The sequence below is a fragment of the Rhea americana genome, unplaced genomic scaffold (genome assembly GCF_003343005.1).
Source record: "Rhea americana isolate MKP2758 unplaced genomic scaffold, rheAme1 scaffold_64, whole genome shotgun sequence".
NCBI lineage: Eukaryota > Metazoa > Chordata > Aves > Rheiformes > Rheidae > Rhea > Rhea americana.
In genome coordinates this window covers 1,696,853-1,714,190 of record NW_028186801.1, presented here as the reverse complement: position 1 = coordinate 1,714,190, position 17,338 = coordinate 1,696,853, and the positions used below count along the sequence as shown (strand labels likewise).

The 17,338-nt window shown below is 36.9% G+C and overlaps 1 protein-coding gene across 2 annotated transcripts in view; it reads right to left on the bottom strand.

The window, feature by feature from the left end:
* Window positions 1-5,179: 5,179 nt before the first annotated feature.
* The window catches only part of NAP1L1 (nucleosome assembly protein 1 like 1), a 32,581-nt gene continuing 20,422 nt past the window's right edge, over window positions 5,180-17,338 (bottom strand). Inside the window, exons 5-15 of one of the 2 annotated variants that reach the window (XM_085320534.1) lie at window positions 16,264-16,405; window positions 15,718-15,798; window positions 15,362-15,490; window positions 14,784-14,855; window positions 14,054-14,193; window positions 12,333-12,478; window positions 12,230-12,249; window positions 10,811-10,933; window positions 10,074-10,106; window positions 9,652-9,702; window positions 5,180-8,014 (exon numbers count right to left, since the gene is read on the bottom strand). In XM_085320534.1, coding sequence (XP_085176660.1) covers window positions 7,979-8,014; window positions 9,652-9,702; window positions 10,074-10,106; window positions 10,811-10,933; window positions 12,230-12,249; window positions 12,333-12,478; window positions 14,054-14,193; window positions 14,784-14,855; window positions 15,362-15,490; window positions 15,718-15,798; window positions 16,264-16,405 — 973 coding nt within the window. In that variant the 3' untranslated portion in view covers window positions 5,180-7,978. The remainder of the gene's footprint in view (window positions 8,015-9,651; window positions 9,703-10,073; window positions 10,107-10,810; window positions 10,934-12,229; window positions 12,250-12,332; window positions 12,479-14,053; window positions 14,194-14,783; window positions 14,856-15,361; window positions 15,491-15,717; window positions 15,799-16,263; window positions 16,406-17,338) is intronic. The other variant, XM_085320535.1, reaches the window with a different exon arrangement.

Below are 17,338 nucleotides of genomic sequence, written 5' to 3'. Positions count from 1 at the left end.
TTTTTTTTTTTTCTCTCCTTCCCTTTACTCTTCCCCGCACAATGAGCAAGGTCTAAGGAAAGCGAGCATGCAGCTCACTTCCCAAAGGAAACCCTGGGGGAGCTCATTACCTGGAAATTTTAGCGCTGGAAAAATCCAAACAGACAAACAGCTAGAACCACTTCTCTAATTAATCTGCCCTGTTGCCACACATTAGTTTATGGTTTGCATTTCCTCCCCCCCCCAGGTTAGTCACCTTTTGGGTTAGGTTCTTTGAATTCGAGTAGAAAAGTAGCCTAAGGTTGTATTAAAGCTATTTGTTTTAAAATCCTTTGATGTATTAGATCTAAATCAAAAGCCAACAGAGCTAAATTTGGCTGACAATGTCAACGTAAACCAAGTGCTGGAATTTTCACATTATGTTTGAGCACTACTTTAAGCACATATTTAAGGTGGCTATAAAAAAACAACCCACAAAAAACAGCCCCTGACGACAGTCTTGGCAGCTAGGAAGCAGGATATGCTATAGCATAGGTCATCAGGAACAAACTAGGAAAAACCTCTCCACCACTGATGACTGTTTAAATGGAGCCCATTAGATAACACTAAAACATTTCCTCATGTATTATTTTAAAAATAATCTTTTCCCCTTAAAACTCAAAAATAACATTGATAAATTGAGAGGTAAACAATTAAGGTAAAGGCAAATCATTTTTTCATTAACTGTTTAACATAACTGGAAGACATTCAAATCAGCAAAGGCAACTTACTAGCCACAAACTGAACTAAGAGGGGTATTAGTATCTTAAAAGTCCATTTGTCTAAAGAATAGTCTCTTCTCCTTAGAACTTAAASATATAGTTCATTTTAACAATAATCTTATGCTTATTTTAGAGGATTAGTATTAGAAAGATCCGAATACCATTCRCTATCGTTTCAACCACAGTTCATTCCAATTTGAATCCAGGTCCCTAGTGCAAATACCTGCATCTTCAGCTGCCCAAATATATTCAAGCAGCCTCACACATGGCTTGAACGGATTAAGCGAATTTCCTAACTTCTCACATGATGCATTTTGAATGTATTTCTTGACCCCTGATTAAATAAATGTGTCATATGAACACAGACTTAATTTTGGAATTGTCAAACCACAACAAGTAGTATGTATTTAAAATATACATTTTAACTTGCTATAAAAATATATACTTATATATTGTTATAACAACTTGGTATAAATTAAAATACCAAATTTACATAAGGTACAGAAYATTGAACTAAACCCACAGATCAACTTTCTAACAATTCACTTGCACATTTTTGGTTGCTATTCCATTGCTGTAAATGGATAGCCATTTCCTTCAAAATACACACACTAACAGTAGTATGTAAACTGGTGTTAGACTTAAGAGTCATCTTACACATTCTGCAGCAAGCATTCAAAAACTGCTTTGCACAACACTGTGCTAACATTTAGGGACRTTAAAAATATATTAGATAATGTGTTAATGTGTGCTTTTTTGCTTATTCTCAGCGCTGACAGCAATTTGTAATTAATCAACAGAAAAACAAGAACAGCATGGAAGGCCAAAAACTTTCATCAAATATGTAGAGGAACTGGAGTAAGTTCATTCTGCTTAGGCCTTGCCAGGTATAAAGTTCTCAGTTGCACTACAGGAAGCATTGAATACCAGCTTTCTAACCCAGCTCTAAACACTGATGGACATACTCTGCTGAAGGAGAAGGAGACTCAACTGTTTATTCCTAGTGAAATTCACCTCAGCACATGATCAGAAATAAGCATGCAAAACATCCATTTAAATCTGTGTTCTGTAAGCAAGCATTAACAACCATTTAAAATTGCTACATTTGAACAAAATCACCAGATCAGTCAAAACTTATGAGACCAGGGTAACATGAAATACTGACAGAGGTATATGGTAAAAGAACAAGATACTTGCACCACACTGCTATTATGCTGAATTTACCTCCAAAGGGTGACAAACTTCATTTTCCTAGTCAGAAGTTAGAAATAAACTTCCTAAAGTGTTACTGTTCCTTAAATTAGTATTTTAGAAAAAAACACATTTAACACACATAGCATGTTTAATGTCCCAGTGGGATTCTACTAAGGTTTTTTTTCAAGTATGTTTTTAAACCACTACATTTTTATTAAGTTCTGTACCTGCTACCTGTAGCTGTCTCACTGAATATGCACATCTTGCATCTGTTCTTTGCTAAAACTCTATTGCAATAGCCGACATGCAGATGCCACCTACTGTCACACATGAACACTACAATTTGAAAGAACACTGAATCTGATCCTTGACAGCAAGTTTAATAGTCACATTCGTTTCTTACTGATTTTTTCCTTTTGTTTTACATGCTCACTGGTATATAATACTGGTGACAGGAATGTTTCATTTTAGGGTATAGTGGTTTGCTGTATCCCAAGCTCCCTAACATAAAGGTTCAAGCAGTTGAAGTTTTGTATGTGTAACCTTGATTAAAGGGTAATTGAAGTGAGAGTAATTAAAGTGTACTTTTTAAACCTTTGGGCAAGTGAAGCAGTTTCGGGAGGCCACCACTAAAGACAAAAAACAAACAAACAAACAAACAAAACTCATGTTCTCATACTGTTTTCAGTAATAAACCCCCAGCTTGAGGCAGACCATCAGCTATTAGTTTCAACGGGGTGCTAGTTCTACTGAGTGATCTCAGCGTGATCTCTTCATTACTGGGAAATAAGTGGCTAAAACAGAAAAGGGTTAAGAGGGAAACCTAAARGAAATATGAGTTGGTCATTGCTTGAGAAAAGGTAAAGCCATGCCAAGAAAGAGACAAGAAAAACAGTCAAGGGTTGAGAAGTACATATTGGCAGTGTTGCATATGCAATTAAAGCAAYTAAACAACATGTGGTTACTTCTCAGGTGTTTGCTAGACCTTTACCACTTCCCAATAATTTCARTGGAACTCACTGGTGATCACAGACTGAAGCACAGAACATAATTTGGAGGAGAAACTTTTCCTCTAAATAAATTCTCATTGATACCTGTACACACCCCACAGTAAATCATTCATGCAAAAAGCAAAAAGACTTCCCATAACTATCAACCATTCTGTCCAAGCCCTAGGATTCCCCATGACTCACTCCAGYACCAAATTAAGAAACTGTGCGCCATGCACACAACACTGGCATTGTAGCTGCTCCAGGTTTCCTCCTCCCACAGCAAAAAAGTACTTTGTAGATTGCTGTTTTCCAAAAATATGAAAAACTATTTGGGAGCCCACTGTAGAACGAAGTCAACCTGTAAAACAGTTTGAAGGATCTGACGTTTCTCAGATTCGATCAGCTAGTACTCAGTAAAGCAGGTGTGAATTTAGAACACACTAACTCCTCTTCATCACCTCCAAGATGAGTATTAACACCAGGAGGATACCTGCAACATTCACTTGAGTGCATGAAAGCACAGCTCAACAGTAGCTACATTCAGGAGCTAAGCCACCTCTGCAGCTATAGAAGCAACTACTAATGCCAACTCAGCACCCTTTAGACACTCACAAAGCCAAGGCAACGAACTTCTGCCACACACGATCCTCGCGCACCTCTTTTTAGCACATACCATGCAGATCTGAATTTTGAACAGGTTATCTTTTGCTTGGTATTCTCCATCTAGTCTACTTGTTCTAGTTTTCCTACAAGAGCTGAGAGGTGCCAGCCACATGTGGAAGACTACCTCCAAGCAGAGATCCACAGGAGGATTTGAAAGTGATGAAAGAGAAGCTTTGTCCAACACGCCATGCGGACAAAACTGCCAACTCCTCTTTATTTGAGAGAGCGTACAAAAATGAGACTTACCATTTCCAGTAGATGGATTTACCTTCACTTTAGGTAGTGCTGGAATTAAGAAGTTACCTTGACATCTGCTTGAAAACTTGCAGGGAACCAGCACATCTCAATTAGAACTGGGCAGCTACAAGGAAGTGAAACTCAAGGTGGGATAAGCAAGGACTTCTCCAGCCTACACAAGACATCTTGCCCAGAGCTCCTCTCTGATTAGGAAAGGCTAGGTTAACACAGAATGAAAGGGGAAGTGCTGGAGAGCTGAGTCCACCTAYGCAAACTTCCTGCACAGCTCCAGGTCCAGCACAGCAGGCCAACAGGAGCCATTATATAGGAATGCCCTCGTTATCACTGTCCTTTTCCTGAGAAGTTCAGCATTTTGGTTCCTTATGCCAGTGAGAATGCTACAGCATACTGCCTCTTCCCCAACACAACACAAGGCAAGGCAAAGAACACTGCTGCACAGACACCTTTGGGCAGAGACCTTTGGGAACTAGAGGTCTCTGGTAGATGCATACAAATTGATTAACTGAAATTTTCTATCAGTTTCTGAATCTGATCTACAACAGTGAGCCTTAAAACATGGGGYAGTGTAAGTAGCAGCTTGAAGGCAAAGATGAGCACATTCAATTCCTGAGCAGTTTCTACATTCTGTTGTTGTTTCTTATTTAACAAACAAAAACATGTAAAAGTTATAAATGCTATCTAGCTTTGGAAACACCAGTTCTGAGGATCCATGCTTATCAATGTCTTCTATAACTAATTAGCTTCATAACAAGCATTGATATGTGAAGTGTTTAACTAACCCAAGATAACACTTTAATTGTACCTGATATCCCTCTTCTCCAGAAACTAAGTCTTAAGAATGCTAAGCTTAAATCTGGTCAATTTTATTTCAGGATATTGTTTTAAAACAATGTTTTACATTATTAAAGCTATACAAAACAAGGAAACCATTTAGTGCTAATGTCATCTATTGTAATCTACATTTGCTGGAAGTTCAGAAATACCAAGCAGCACCGCTCTCTATCGAGCATAAGATGTCTGCCCTTCCCTCATTCCAAGTCTCAGGTAATTCTCCTAGTTCTTTCATCAGCAACCACCATTTTCTCCCCCTAAGGCCATTCCCTTCAATTCAGCAACCAAAACTAGACAGAACAACACATTTGCTCAGTTTAATTTCCATATGATATTGCAGAAGATATTGCAGACAATGAACTGACAAGAAGTCCTGTTTTTTCTTCAGTGACATTTTCCTAGCCTTAAGTTGTTAACAAGGTGACTTCTCAAATACTAAATGAACAATTTATCTATAGTTGGCATAAATTCAAGAAAAGTGAGAAGAATGAGTCACAATACTCCAATCAATGTTGAMAGTTTAATATTCCTGCTACATACTGCCTTTCAGAATTACTAAACAAGACAGTCTGAGATCTCAGAACTATGCTAAGCACCAAAACATTTTTTATTTAACCAATGCCGTAAGAATTGGCATCTCAGTTTGTATGATTTTACCCTTCCTTTTGCTGCAGTCTGGAGGGCACAAGAACAGCTGATTTAGTACTGGCAACTTGATCTAGATAGATGTATACCAAAATCTGTAGGCAGATATGCTTTCATGGCTCTGGATCTTGCAGGCTGCAGGTAAGCTTTGACATCTATCAACTCCCCTCTTCAAATACTATATTACATTGAATGGTAGGAAGTTATTATATGAGAAAGCAGTTTAAGCACAAGTCAGACTTCATATGACAGGACAAATGAATTCTGAAATTCCTTGGACAACTTTTGACAGTGCTTTCTCTTTTATTAGCAAGAACAKGCTAGATCCAAGTAAGGACTTTGGATACTTTTCATGTCAAAAGGTATGACCCGAAAAACTCCATGTTTTTGGCCTCAAGTCCGTAACATATTATAAGTTTGGTCTCTCTGCCCTGAAGTTCAAGTTTAAACCATCAGTGCTTGGCTCAAACCTAATCCTGGGAAATGTTGAGAAAAATCTTGAGAGAAAAGACCAAATGATACACAAACACCTGACAGGGACAGCATCTCAAAGGCTAAGCATGTCCTGTCAGGATTAGTGTCATCACAAGAACAGAACCACATCGAATTTACACACAGCTATAAAGTGACACAGTGATTTAATTTTCTTCTGGCATATTTTTCTATGCTGTGATCTATAGGTTACCTAAAAAACAGAGCACAGCTTCAAAAGAACTGTTTTATATACAGCTATAGGTAACAAGAGCTCCTTCTTCTAAATCCGTAACTAGAGAGATGAATCAAGTTTGACAAGAATTCTGAAATTAAGCAGTGTGGCATTCAAGCCTCTGAGGAATAATAAAAGTCAGTTAACTCAGAGCCCAATAGACTTCCTTCTTAAAAGGACTAGGGATTCAGGGAAGGCATTTAGCATAAGCTTCATTCTGTACCATCTGCCCTCCAAGCAAGAGACATGCTGGAGAGACTTCCCCTGGCCTCATCTTCACAAGACCCTTGCCTCCTCTTTACCCTTTATGGGCATCTTTTTAATACTTTAATCCTTTATGGCTATACCTGATAGTGCATCAGTGGCAAGGAAAAGAGTAGCTAGTGCAGAAACAGATCCACAGCTAGCTGCATGTTTCTTTGCTGCACCATGAGGGTCTTCCCACCCCTCAAAATGTTAACTGGGTACTTGTTTAAAATCAGCACTTCTACAGTTATAAAGGATAAGGCTGCACATAGTACAGCAGCAGTTGACTGATCATGTGAAACGAACAGAAGATGTCAATTCAGTCTCCTCAAGCTGAGTGCATTCATATCCACATCTCAAAAAAGACTGTCTCCACTACTAGGCTAGAGCCAAGGTTAGTATAAGACAGACCTTCTAGCCCTTATGTTTAAGCTGACAATGAACATCCAAAACAAAAAGCATGAATCACATGAGCATGGCTTAGCAAGCAAAACATTTGGGGAGAAGGAAGAAATTCCTTGGGTTTTGGTTCCTCCTCTTCAGATCCTTGATGCACTGAGAAAACAAACTAGAATGCAGCTAAGTGTCCTAGCCATCCYTTAGGCTACAGGGCAGGTTGTTCTGGACATCCTAGCTCTGATCACACAGACTGGAAATCCAAGGCACCTCTCTTGGCTCCAGATTCCATATGAACAATCAAATGCCTTTGAGTCTGGCATGGCAATACCAAAGTCCTTTATCAGATCTAGGCCCACTTCTAAAAATTTGCCTTCTCAAAATGTCAGTGTTGTCTAATTACTAAAATATGCAGCTTAGGCTCACAACTATCACATTGCGAAGGAAAGCACAGACCAAACTTTCCAAGCAATTAAGCTGTTTGCTCTCAAAATGCTATATAATTTACTTTTCAGTAACTTTTGACTTTTGTTTCYAGTAAAAAGTGAACTGCAGCATGAAAGAGATGCCTTAATAGTTTACACATGCAGATACACACATCATAATAAAACAAGACTAACTTCTGAAAATACTAGGTTTTATTCACACCCCAGTGGTAAACAATAACCTTAATATGATGACTAGGTTTCCTTTGTAGATCACTATGTCACATAAAATACAAAACCCATAGCATAAACAAGCTGRCAGTTATGAATGTTTAATGTGGTCTCATTGGAAATTAAACAAATTATACTAGTCTTCTCAAGTAGTCAAATTCAAAATGCATCATCATCTCCTAGTTAGTACAAGTCACTGCCATTTCTATAACAAAGTAATGAAGGCACAGCTAGTGCAAGCAGACTTAAACCCGTTCAAGACTACTGGGCTGAAAATACTTTGGTTGGTTCRTCAGGAGAGGATTTTCTCTAAACAAATATTGGTCTCAGTTAACAGTTCTGATAATCTTCACAGCTGCAGTCTAATAGCTACATGACAAAGACGTCACAAGAACCAAACTATGTAGCAATGAATTAACATTCATGCTTYAGGGGATTTACTGCATTCTACATATTGGCTGAAAATTATACTGTTAAAATGCTAGGTAGATTGCACCTACATTTTAAACTGGTTCTTATGTGTTTGATTTCATTTTTAACAAATTGGTTACTTAATTCTACCGAGATACAAAACATAAGGCTGTAAGTAACTAATAGTTGTGTTTAGGCTATTACAGTGCAGGTAATCCTCAAGGCCACATACACACTGCTTCACTGCTGCTTGCATTCTGCTGGGTTTTGATCCTTCTGTTAAGAAAAAAGAAATATCAGTGTAGAGGTATCAGTGTTTTTAAATAGCTATCAAAATTGCTAAACATATTTTTTCAAGTTCCAGTATTTAAGTTTTTTGAATCTCCTCCCTTAAACTGATCATGCTGTCTTTAAAGCAGCATCAAGGCCTTCTGCACAACTCGAACCAAAAGAGACTTCCCTGGGTTGGTATCAATGGCATGGTCTTACTTCAGAACCCACCGTATAGCTGTACGATGAAACACCAAATCCCGGTACTTTGTTATCACTCTGGACACATCTTTGAGAAATTCCAGTTGCTATAAAATTCCCAAGTGGAAGACTTCTCTGCTATACTGAGATAGACAACTAGCAATATTTCACAGCAATGTGGAAATTTAAGGAAAATGCTTCCCAGGATAAAGTTCAGTTGCAAGTTTTCATTCCCAAACTTGATCTTCAGATAGGTTTACTCCACTACATTGTCTGAATAGCTATTCTAGGATCTCAGTGCTTTGTCAAACTTACTCCCAACTTTCAGCCTGTGACTGGCTTGCATTTTATTCTATGTCAACACTCTATAGCACCATTAATGTTTCTCCTTAGTCCTTTGGCAGTTCTGATCAAGAGCAGTATCTTGCCCTTTTACAGTTCTATCAAGCCTGGGGTGAGGCGAGAGGAGGAACACCTTACACCTTTTGTAAGATGAACTACTGAAGTGACAGAAATAAGCGCACCTAGCAGCTGTTTCATTTTGATTCTAAAAGACTTCTTGAACAATAGGAACCAGTTTGGACAGTACACCAGATGAAATGTCACTAACAGGTTGCATATTTCAATTAACACTTCTGCATCTTTATAGGTACAATCCTAGAATTATGCAACTCTTTCAGTAGTACTTTGATTGTAGCTCATACTATTTCTCCTGACAAATATACTGCATCCTCATTTGAGTTAACAAGCGTATTTGAACGACAGCTTTCMCTCAGCAGCATCAGATGTTTCTAAGTGGTCAGGCACACCTTTCCTTAGGGAAAAAGCCATTAATTTAGTGGCTCAATCACTTTTCCAGCAAACTGCAACTGAGCTTGATTAGCCATTTGCCTAGCCCATGAAATACAAAGCTAGGTTGCCAATTTCTCTTGGCTGCTCACATACTAGTTGGTTATAGCTACATTCCCAAACCTTGACTTCTGCTACTTCAAGAAATATCAGGCTTGCCATTATCTCCCCTGTAAAAAAGCATCCATTCAGTGCAGATTTCCAGAGTAGTAAAGTCAGTATTTAGCTTGTGATAAGTTCCCAGTCTGAAAACAGATTACTCGAACAGTTCTTTGTATGTTCAAGCACAACAAAACACTCGCACCAAACTAAAAGCAGCAGCTTGCTGCAGGACTAATTTATAGAAAACCAAGGCTAATTCCAATGCCACAAGCCACAAATTACTTCTATGTTTCTTACTAGAAGAGCTTCAAAGTTGCCTTGCTTATCTTAGACTGTCAGAAGGAGGACTGAAACAACCTTAGCCAAAGCATACTCATCCCATAGACCATATAGTGTTTTAAGTATTTAAACTAAAAATCAAGATATAGYATACATGAATATTTTAAGAGTGTATATACACATGCACGCTTAAATTCTTTGTAATTGCTTACTTTGGGGTCATAATCTGGATCATTTTCTTCATCTGCTTCTTCTTCCCCCTCCTGAAAGAAACCAGTTATTTACACTTAAGCTTATCCATACTCTGCTTCCAGAGTAATTTTAAAGGATATTTTTAATACTAAATTTTACTTAAATATATTAATTTTTCACTTCGAGTTATGCATATTGTATTAGTTTTCCCCCCTACAAAATGAATCATCTTTCGTCATCAACTGCAACTAAATTTATAAAATAACTTTTTGTGGTGGTTTGTTTTTGGTTTTTTGTTTTTTTGAAAAATTCAGTGGTCTTACYGTTAATAAGTACCACTTAACGTAAGTGCCCAGAGGATTCAAGCACTGAAGGAATTCTTGGTCTGGACAACACATTACAGAAGGGAAACTACTTAATCAAGCCTATTTTTTCAGCTCACCTCATCATCAGCCTCCTCTCCTTCTTCATCATACTAGGAAGGAAAAAAAAATAATTTTAATGGTGTTATAAATGCACTCATTTTACACATCAGTTTATTTTGGATGACTGAAGTTGACACCAGGAACCACCCACGTTGCACTGTACTTTAAAAGTTTATAAATCTGACAGACTTAATGTTTTGTGCATTAGCATGAAAAATGTTCAATCCCTTATATATAACACTTTAGCACAGAAAGCTGCCTATCTTAAAAGTTCCTTGCATAGAACACTGAAAGAGACTAGGTGCTGACAGCACTTCTGTCCAGTAGGGTGTTTCGAAATATAAAGCAGTCTTTCAGTCACTTGCCTGCTCCCAGCCAAAGCTGGGGACTAAACTTTACCATTACACATCCTAAAAATTTAGCTCAAGGCTGGACTTACCTTAGCCAACTCAACACAACTGTTACCACTTCTTGTTCATGTCTTATACAAAACCTCTACTCAGAYATACTCTAAAAGCATTTAGCTAAGTGTTCACTTTTATAACAACTTTTGCCACARATCTCTGAAGTCTTACTTAAAACAGGTATTAATTGTGTGCTGCTTCCTATTTAACCCTCTAGGAAGCTCAGCTGAAACTAATGCTAATATATATCATTCTAAGAATACTAACGTTATAAAAATCAGAAGTTGCAAAAAATTCTTTAAGTAGCATTATTCAAAAGTTTTTTTTCACTTTCAAAGAACATTACTTACATCATCATCGTCATCTTCAATAGCTTCTCCTGTGAAGTACAATACTGATCGGGGGACTATACGTTCACGTAAGAAGTGACCTATTTCAAAGTCTGCAGCCAGGATTGCCTCAGCATCATCATCCTGCATAAAACAACATTACTTCCTAAACATAAGCAGTTAACTATCTTTGTTACAAACAAGTTGTTCAGACTTTGAAGTGGTCAGGTATACACAAATCCAGTGCACTAACTTTCTCCCACCATTTGGGGCTTGCTTTATAGAATTAATGTGAGATCAAGTTCTGCACTTTCTTTTCACTCATTATGCAGTGCTTAGGTTTGTTTCTTTGGTAAGTTTAATTATACAAAGTTCTGGACTCTTAAAAATAAGTTGGGGGACAATAGAAGAATGAAATTTAAGTAGAAAAATAGCTCAGTAAACACCTCCCCTACCTCCCACAGGTCTTCGGTTCACAYGTAGAATTTATTATATTGTTAAGAACCGAACATCTCACAGATGAACCTTTTTAATTAAGAATTTTACTAATTACTTTTAACTCCTAGAGTGCATCTCCTTTATGACTCCCTTAATCAACTGAGGCCCTTTCACATCTGCTCTGTTCTAATCCCAGGTTTTTACTTCTTCTGTACAGTTCGTTCTTCTACATAGTAAGCATTCTGCTGGCTCCCACCTGAGAAGTGATCTTCTAGTCAAAAGGTTTGACATTTTTAACATCATGAACATACAACTTTGGGTGTCTTTCATGAATATCAGAGTTTGCACCAACTGGAGGTCTAAAGCCTGGTTCTGGAGGCTCTAGTCAGCCTCTTGATACAAGAGGAATAATTTGGCACTGTTAAGTATTTTCTGTAGTTTTTCTCCTTACCAAAAAATAAAATAAATTAAAACACCATAGCTTATTGTCATSGGCTTTTCTATTAGGAGACCAAGCACATTTAAGACAAGAGTGGGCTCTTGGAGACTTCTACACTTGTTCTACCACTTTCTCCAAGGGTTTTAATAGCTGAGAAAATATTTAACAGCAAAAAATACAGGTCACATACATGTAGCAATTAACTACATCTAATCAACGTTCAAGGGAAAGACTTTAAGAATACCACCAATTAAAGCAAAGCCTAATAACAAAGATCACTGCATTTGTTCAAAAGTTAGCAATTCACAAGCTAACTTGCAGAAAGTATAAGCTTTTAAGTTTACTAGGCTGAACTCCACTATCCAGCTCAACAAGTATTCCTTCTAATAAGGAAAAAGAGACAAATACATACTATTTACCATATCAATATTGCCAGTTAAATACAGAAACAGTTAAAGCTGAAGCTGTCTAACAAATTCCTAAATAATGTCAGTGTAAACACTTTGAATACAAAGGCATGCATTCTGCTACTGGTGGTCTCCCCCGCAAGTAAGTCAACTTACCAAGTCTCCACTTTCAGGAACTGTAGGGAGAAAAAAAAAAAAGTCAGTAAAATACATACCACACAAAGTCAGTTTACACAGACTAAGGTATACTCAAGTTTACCTTCAGGGGGACTAAAGAAGTTGAAGAAAGAGTCATTGGAAACAGTTTTTGTCACCGTTCTAACCGTGCCACGACCCTTGTGTTTCTGTTTCTTCTTAATGGTTTTTAAAGTAACATTCTTTCCTTTTTTCCAGTCTATTTGGCAACTGCAGAAGGAGAAAAAGACAGACAGCTGTAAGCTAATACAATTCCACCTGCTACAACTTACTGAAACTATCACAATTGTAAGGGATATAGTGAATATAAAATACTACAGTATAACATCTAATCACTGCCATGCTGTCATTAGTTTATACTTYGAATGAAAGTAGTAAGTTAATTTGGGGGATGAAATTTTTTTCATGCAGAAGTTTTTCCTTTCCCACTCTTCATCAGAAATACCAATTTTCATCTGCTATCAAGTTCTACTCAGTTCCAAATCAAAGAATGGTGTCACACCATTTTTAGTGCTACCTATGCGTTAGATTTCACTTTAAAACTATAGTGAGTTCAARGATAACTATAGCTCCATTTTTATGAGTTTTGCTTTATAAAATATTGTCGTATTTGATCTATTTGGTTTTGCTAGTAATATGCTAGAGTTGATAACATTCATCACTGTATAGTAATAAGGCCTTCAAATAATGTATCAAACGGTGTGCAGATTTTTTTCCCTATACTGTGGAAGAAAATCATGCCCCAGACTAGTCTGACTTTCAAAGAATTCAAGGGGCATGTGAACAAAGAAGTCACATCAGTAAGATTGTCTGTATTTGCAGAAGTCTCTCAGACATGTTCCTGAAGACTCAAGAGAACTATACATTGTTTTGGTAAGAAAAGGCTGTCTTAGTTAAGACACAAATAAAAGTGCATAGTAATACATAGGACAGAACAACCCTGATTACACAGTGACAGGTTGTTACCACTCAGAAYAGATACTGGCACCATTCTGGTTGGTTTCACAGAAACCATCTGTTCAATAACAGCCAGAAAGTTAAATAAAAGGAACATAACAGATCATGACACTRAAGCCCTGGTGGACTCATATGCTGATTATGTTGAACTGTTTTCTCTCCTCTTTCTCTTCACAATGGGAAGGACATGCACAGAAAACAAATATATAATCTGTGCAATAACAGCTAATCCAGAATGGAAGACATCACTGAAAAGGGAATGTGATGGATCTTTAAAATCATAAGAAACCTGGAGTAGATAGGCGATAGCTATTCACTATTTCTCAGATTAACTGAAAGGCAATGAATTAACATTCAAGTTTTATGAAACAAACTGGACAACTGTGATACAAAAGTAAAACTGGAATCGACTGCCCAAAGTGTTGCAAACATCAGAAATACAAATGGATTCAAAGAGCAATCAAAAAATCAGGAAAAAGCCATTAAGGTCTACAGAAAGAGAGGCTATCCAGCTTACAGTTTAATTTCATAGTGATTTCAGAAGTGTTTCTTGCCCAATGTAAAAGTAATTCTGAACATAACAGTACATGGAGACRAGGAGGAAAAGAGTCCCAAATGCAACTTCATACTATCTTGAAACAAGATTGAAGCTTTTAACAGAGTTATCGAAAATGTCAACTTAACCAACCTGCTTACAAGTTTCTAAACAGTATCTTTTCCAGTACCTTCACAAGATGATAGAAAAGCCTGTACTCCGATAATGCTAATGTTCAGGAAGTACTAAAAGAAAATATTTATACACTCTTAAAAAAAAAAMCTAACACTTACCCTGTACAACCCATGATTTCTGGTCCATCAAAGGAGAAGGGATCAGAATCATCTGGCTCTGACCTCATTCTATACGTCTTTGTCAACACTTCATTTGTAAAGTAGTCATTCGGTTCAAAGTGAAATTCTAGCGTGAAACTCTTAAAGATAATTGCATGAGAGAATCTTTAGCAATTTAGCAACACATACTTAACACCCAAATGCAAAAAACAGATGCAACAGAACATTCATCTCTATCAATACAGATAAGATGCACATACATGACTTACTCTAGAATTTGCTGCCCAATTTGTACAATAAACCTTAAAATGTTTGTTTCCTATGTGATCTTGTGCTTATTACTTCAATACGCTGCTTGCAATGACAACAAAAGATCTCCTGATGAGCAGCTTTCCTGGTCCTACAGTACAGAGATAACTTATAAACCTAAAATACTAAAACTTCGCAAGCTATTTAGTTTCTGGCAAGCAATCCCAATTATAACAAATGTACCAAATGGTCAGACGTTAACATCAAATTCCTCACTCATCAGAATTTGAAGGTTAAATAAATTCATTCAGAGAGGACTGTAAGAGAAGTTCTTGGCTCTTGGCTTCTTTCAGAAGACAAGAAGCTGCATATTCCTCAACATTGCCAGAAGACAACTACTTATCACAGACCCCACTAAAGATACCCAAATAAAAGTCTGAGGATCACATAGCGCCAAGTTTGTTTAATATGTTACACTAACCATAGGCTGTCCAACTTCCGAAAACTTCACTTTTATATCTTTTAAGTGTTTCAGGATAGGTTCATCATGTTCCTGTGGAAAAAAAAAATGTTTATTCAATTTCCATGAAATGTATTTAATTGTACACAGGTTTAAAGTCCTTGACTTAAAAAGCCATATACAGAATGAGCTTTATATTTGACAAGACCTTGTTACAGCACTGAAACACTTTCATGAACATGACCAGCAGATGGCAACAACAGGAACTGTGTGGAATTTCCACTGTAGTAAAGCCTAAATCTTATGCAAACATGAAATCATTTTTAGCTATAGCTGATATACTCTCATACAGATTCCTATACAAACAAAAAGTATATTAATGAAGGTAGAACGACAAGTTCAACAAATAACATAGTAAAGTATTGCAGTGTGCTCTCAGTTGAATACAGTATCAGAGATGACATCTGAGTACTCAATTTCATTTTYACTCTCCATCAGACATGTCAGTCAAGTAATGTACTGTTCCCTACTCTTCCCTTGGAAAACACACTTGAATTAGGTACTAAAGTAATCTCACATGAGCCTAGGTCACCACCTACCTGAACCATATCACTGAGCAAGTCAACGTTCTTAAATACTGTCAGCCAAAATTCAGGAATTCCTTTAGGGTCTTCTTTTTCTTCATCTTTTTTTTCCTCTTCAAGCTTGGCTTTCTCTTTCATTTCCTCCTTGTTAGAATAAAAATGTTATTTTTTCTAGATTTTAAGAGTGCCCCACCAAGTTTGGTTAACACTTTTTATTTTATTGATACTAACATGGACTAAGTTTCATGTGCATGCTTTCAGGCATCAACGAAAAACTATGAAGATTCAATTTTTGTGTTTTATTTTACTGTATTGAATCTTGGTTCATGCTAAGGATGGAGCTATTGATATGATCCGATTATGATACTCACTGAAATCTCTTCTTCAGCATCTGCTTTCCATTCACATTCTTCCTCTGTAGGCTCATAAATCGCATTAATGATTTCGCTTCTCTAGAAGATTAAATGAGAAATTCTTTCACATTTCCCAGTCATTGCAATCACCAATGCCCTATCCAATAATTTCTAACCCTAAATTCACACAATTATAGTATTAAGAACTTATCAAAACTTTTTATTATTGCCTTTCAGACTCAGCAGTTACCATTTTTCCACACTCTACAGTAAGCACCAAAACTCTAAAAAGCTTACTGCATCTTCAGACATGCCCAACTGACAGGATGAAGCCTAGTATATTGAAGTGATTTCAGTAACCATGGAACAGGCTGAACCTCTCTCCCCCTTAATCTTAGTTGATATTTACACAGATGGTAAATTGATGTCAGTTCAGTTGAATGGGCACGTATGAAACCAAAGTAATTCAGAACATGCGTAAGCATTCAATTCATATTCCATTGTGTTTTAGGATTTCATCTAAGCTAAAGCTTTTAAGTACAAATCAGATTAGTATTAAAATACCTTGTCAAACAAGGGCTGATAGAGAGCAGCATACTTTCTTTCCAGCTCATGAACTTCCTCATAGAACTTTGCTTCTATCTGTGCACATTGAACCTGAAGATTCTTGAGAGCATTCACACGTCTTTTAACAACTTTAGGCAAGCTGAAAAAGCGACAGAACTGTTACAAACACTGTACTCTAAGTACATGCCGACCCTTCCTTCCTTATTCATCACCCTTAATAGCAAACTTGCATCAAAATAGATTTTACACTCTTATTTAAGTTTTAGAAAGTTGAACAATTCAAAACTATGATCCTCTATACCAGACTGATTCAAACTGTTAGTACACGCTCTTAAACTGAGGTTCTAACTTGAGTTAGAGTCATAGTAATCCAAATACCTGGGTCAAGCTTCAGACAAACTTATGCAATAAAACTTCACATTAAAAACAAGCTTTAGTTATCACTGAACAGCATAGCAAATTCATATGGTTGAGCATAATTAAGAAAAGACTACTCTTTGGTAGACTCAGTTTTATGAAAAAGTTGAAGCCAGTTGAGTTATTACTCTATTAAGGAAGTCGATTTTTTTTTTTTAAGTCAGGAAAGAAGCTAGTACTACCATCTTTAACATATTACTTATCATTCCCAAAGCAAGCAACAGCTGCTTTGCTAAATGAGCCACCATATTATACATATGTACCAAGAAAATATTAAAGCAATCTTCATCATAAATATTTGTCAGCTGTAACTCTGTTTCACTTGTAGCAAACTACACTAATGTAAGCTTATCAGACAGGTCAGGACAGACAGCACCCATATCAAAGCTTTTAGTGAGATTTATGAGATAGATTGTGGACAGCCTCCGTTTCCCAYTAGGTGAGTCAACCCTCAGCACATGGCTACAGAAGATTACTGGGTCAACGTCCCACATTTGTTTCATTTAAGCCGTTGGGCCATGCTATTAAAACACAGTACTAAACAATTGCTTTATATTAGGGCCAGCTTCTGATTAGCAGAGGTAAGCAACAAGAACATGTTAACTTAAACACAAAGTTACTCTTCATTACTAATGCTATCATACTCTGTTAGGTA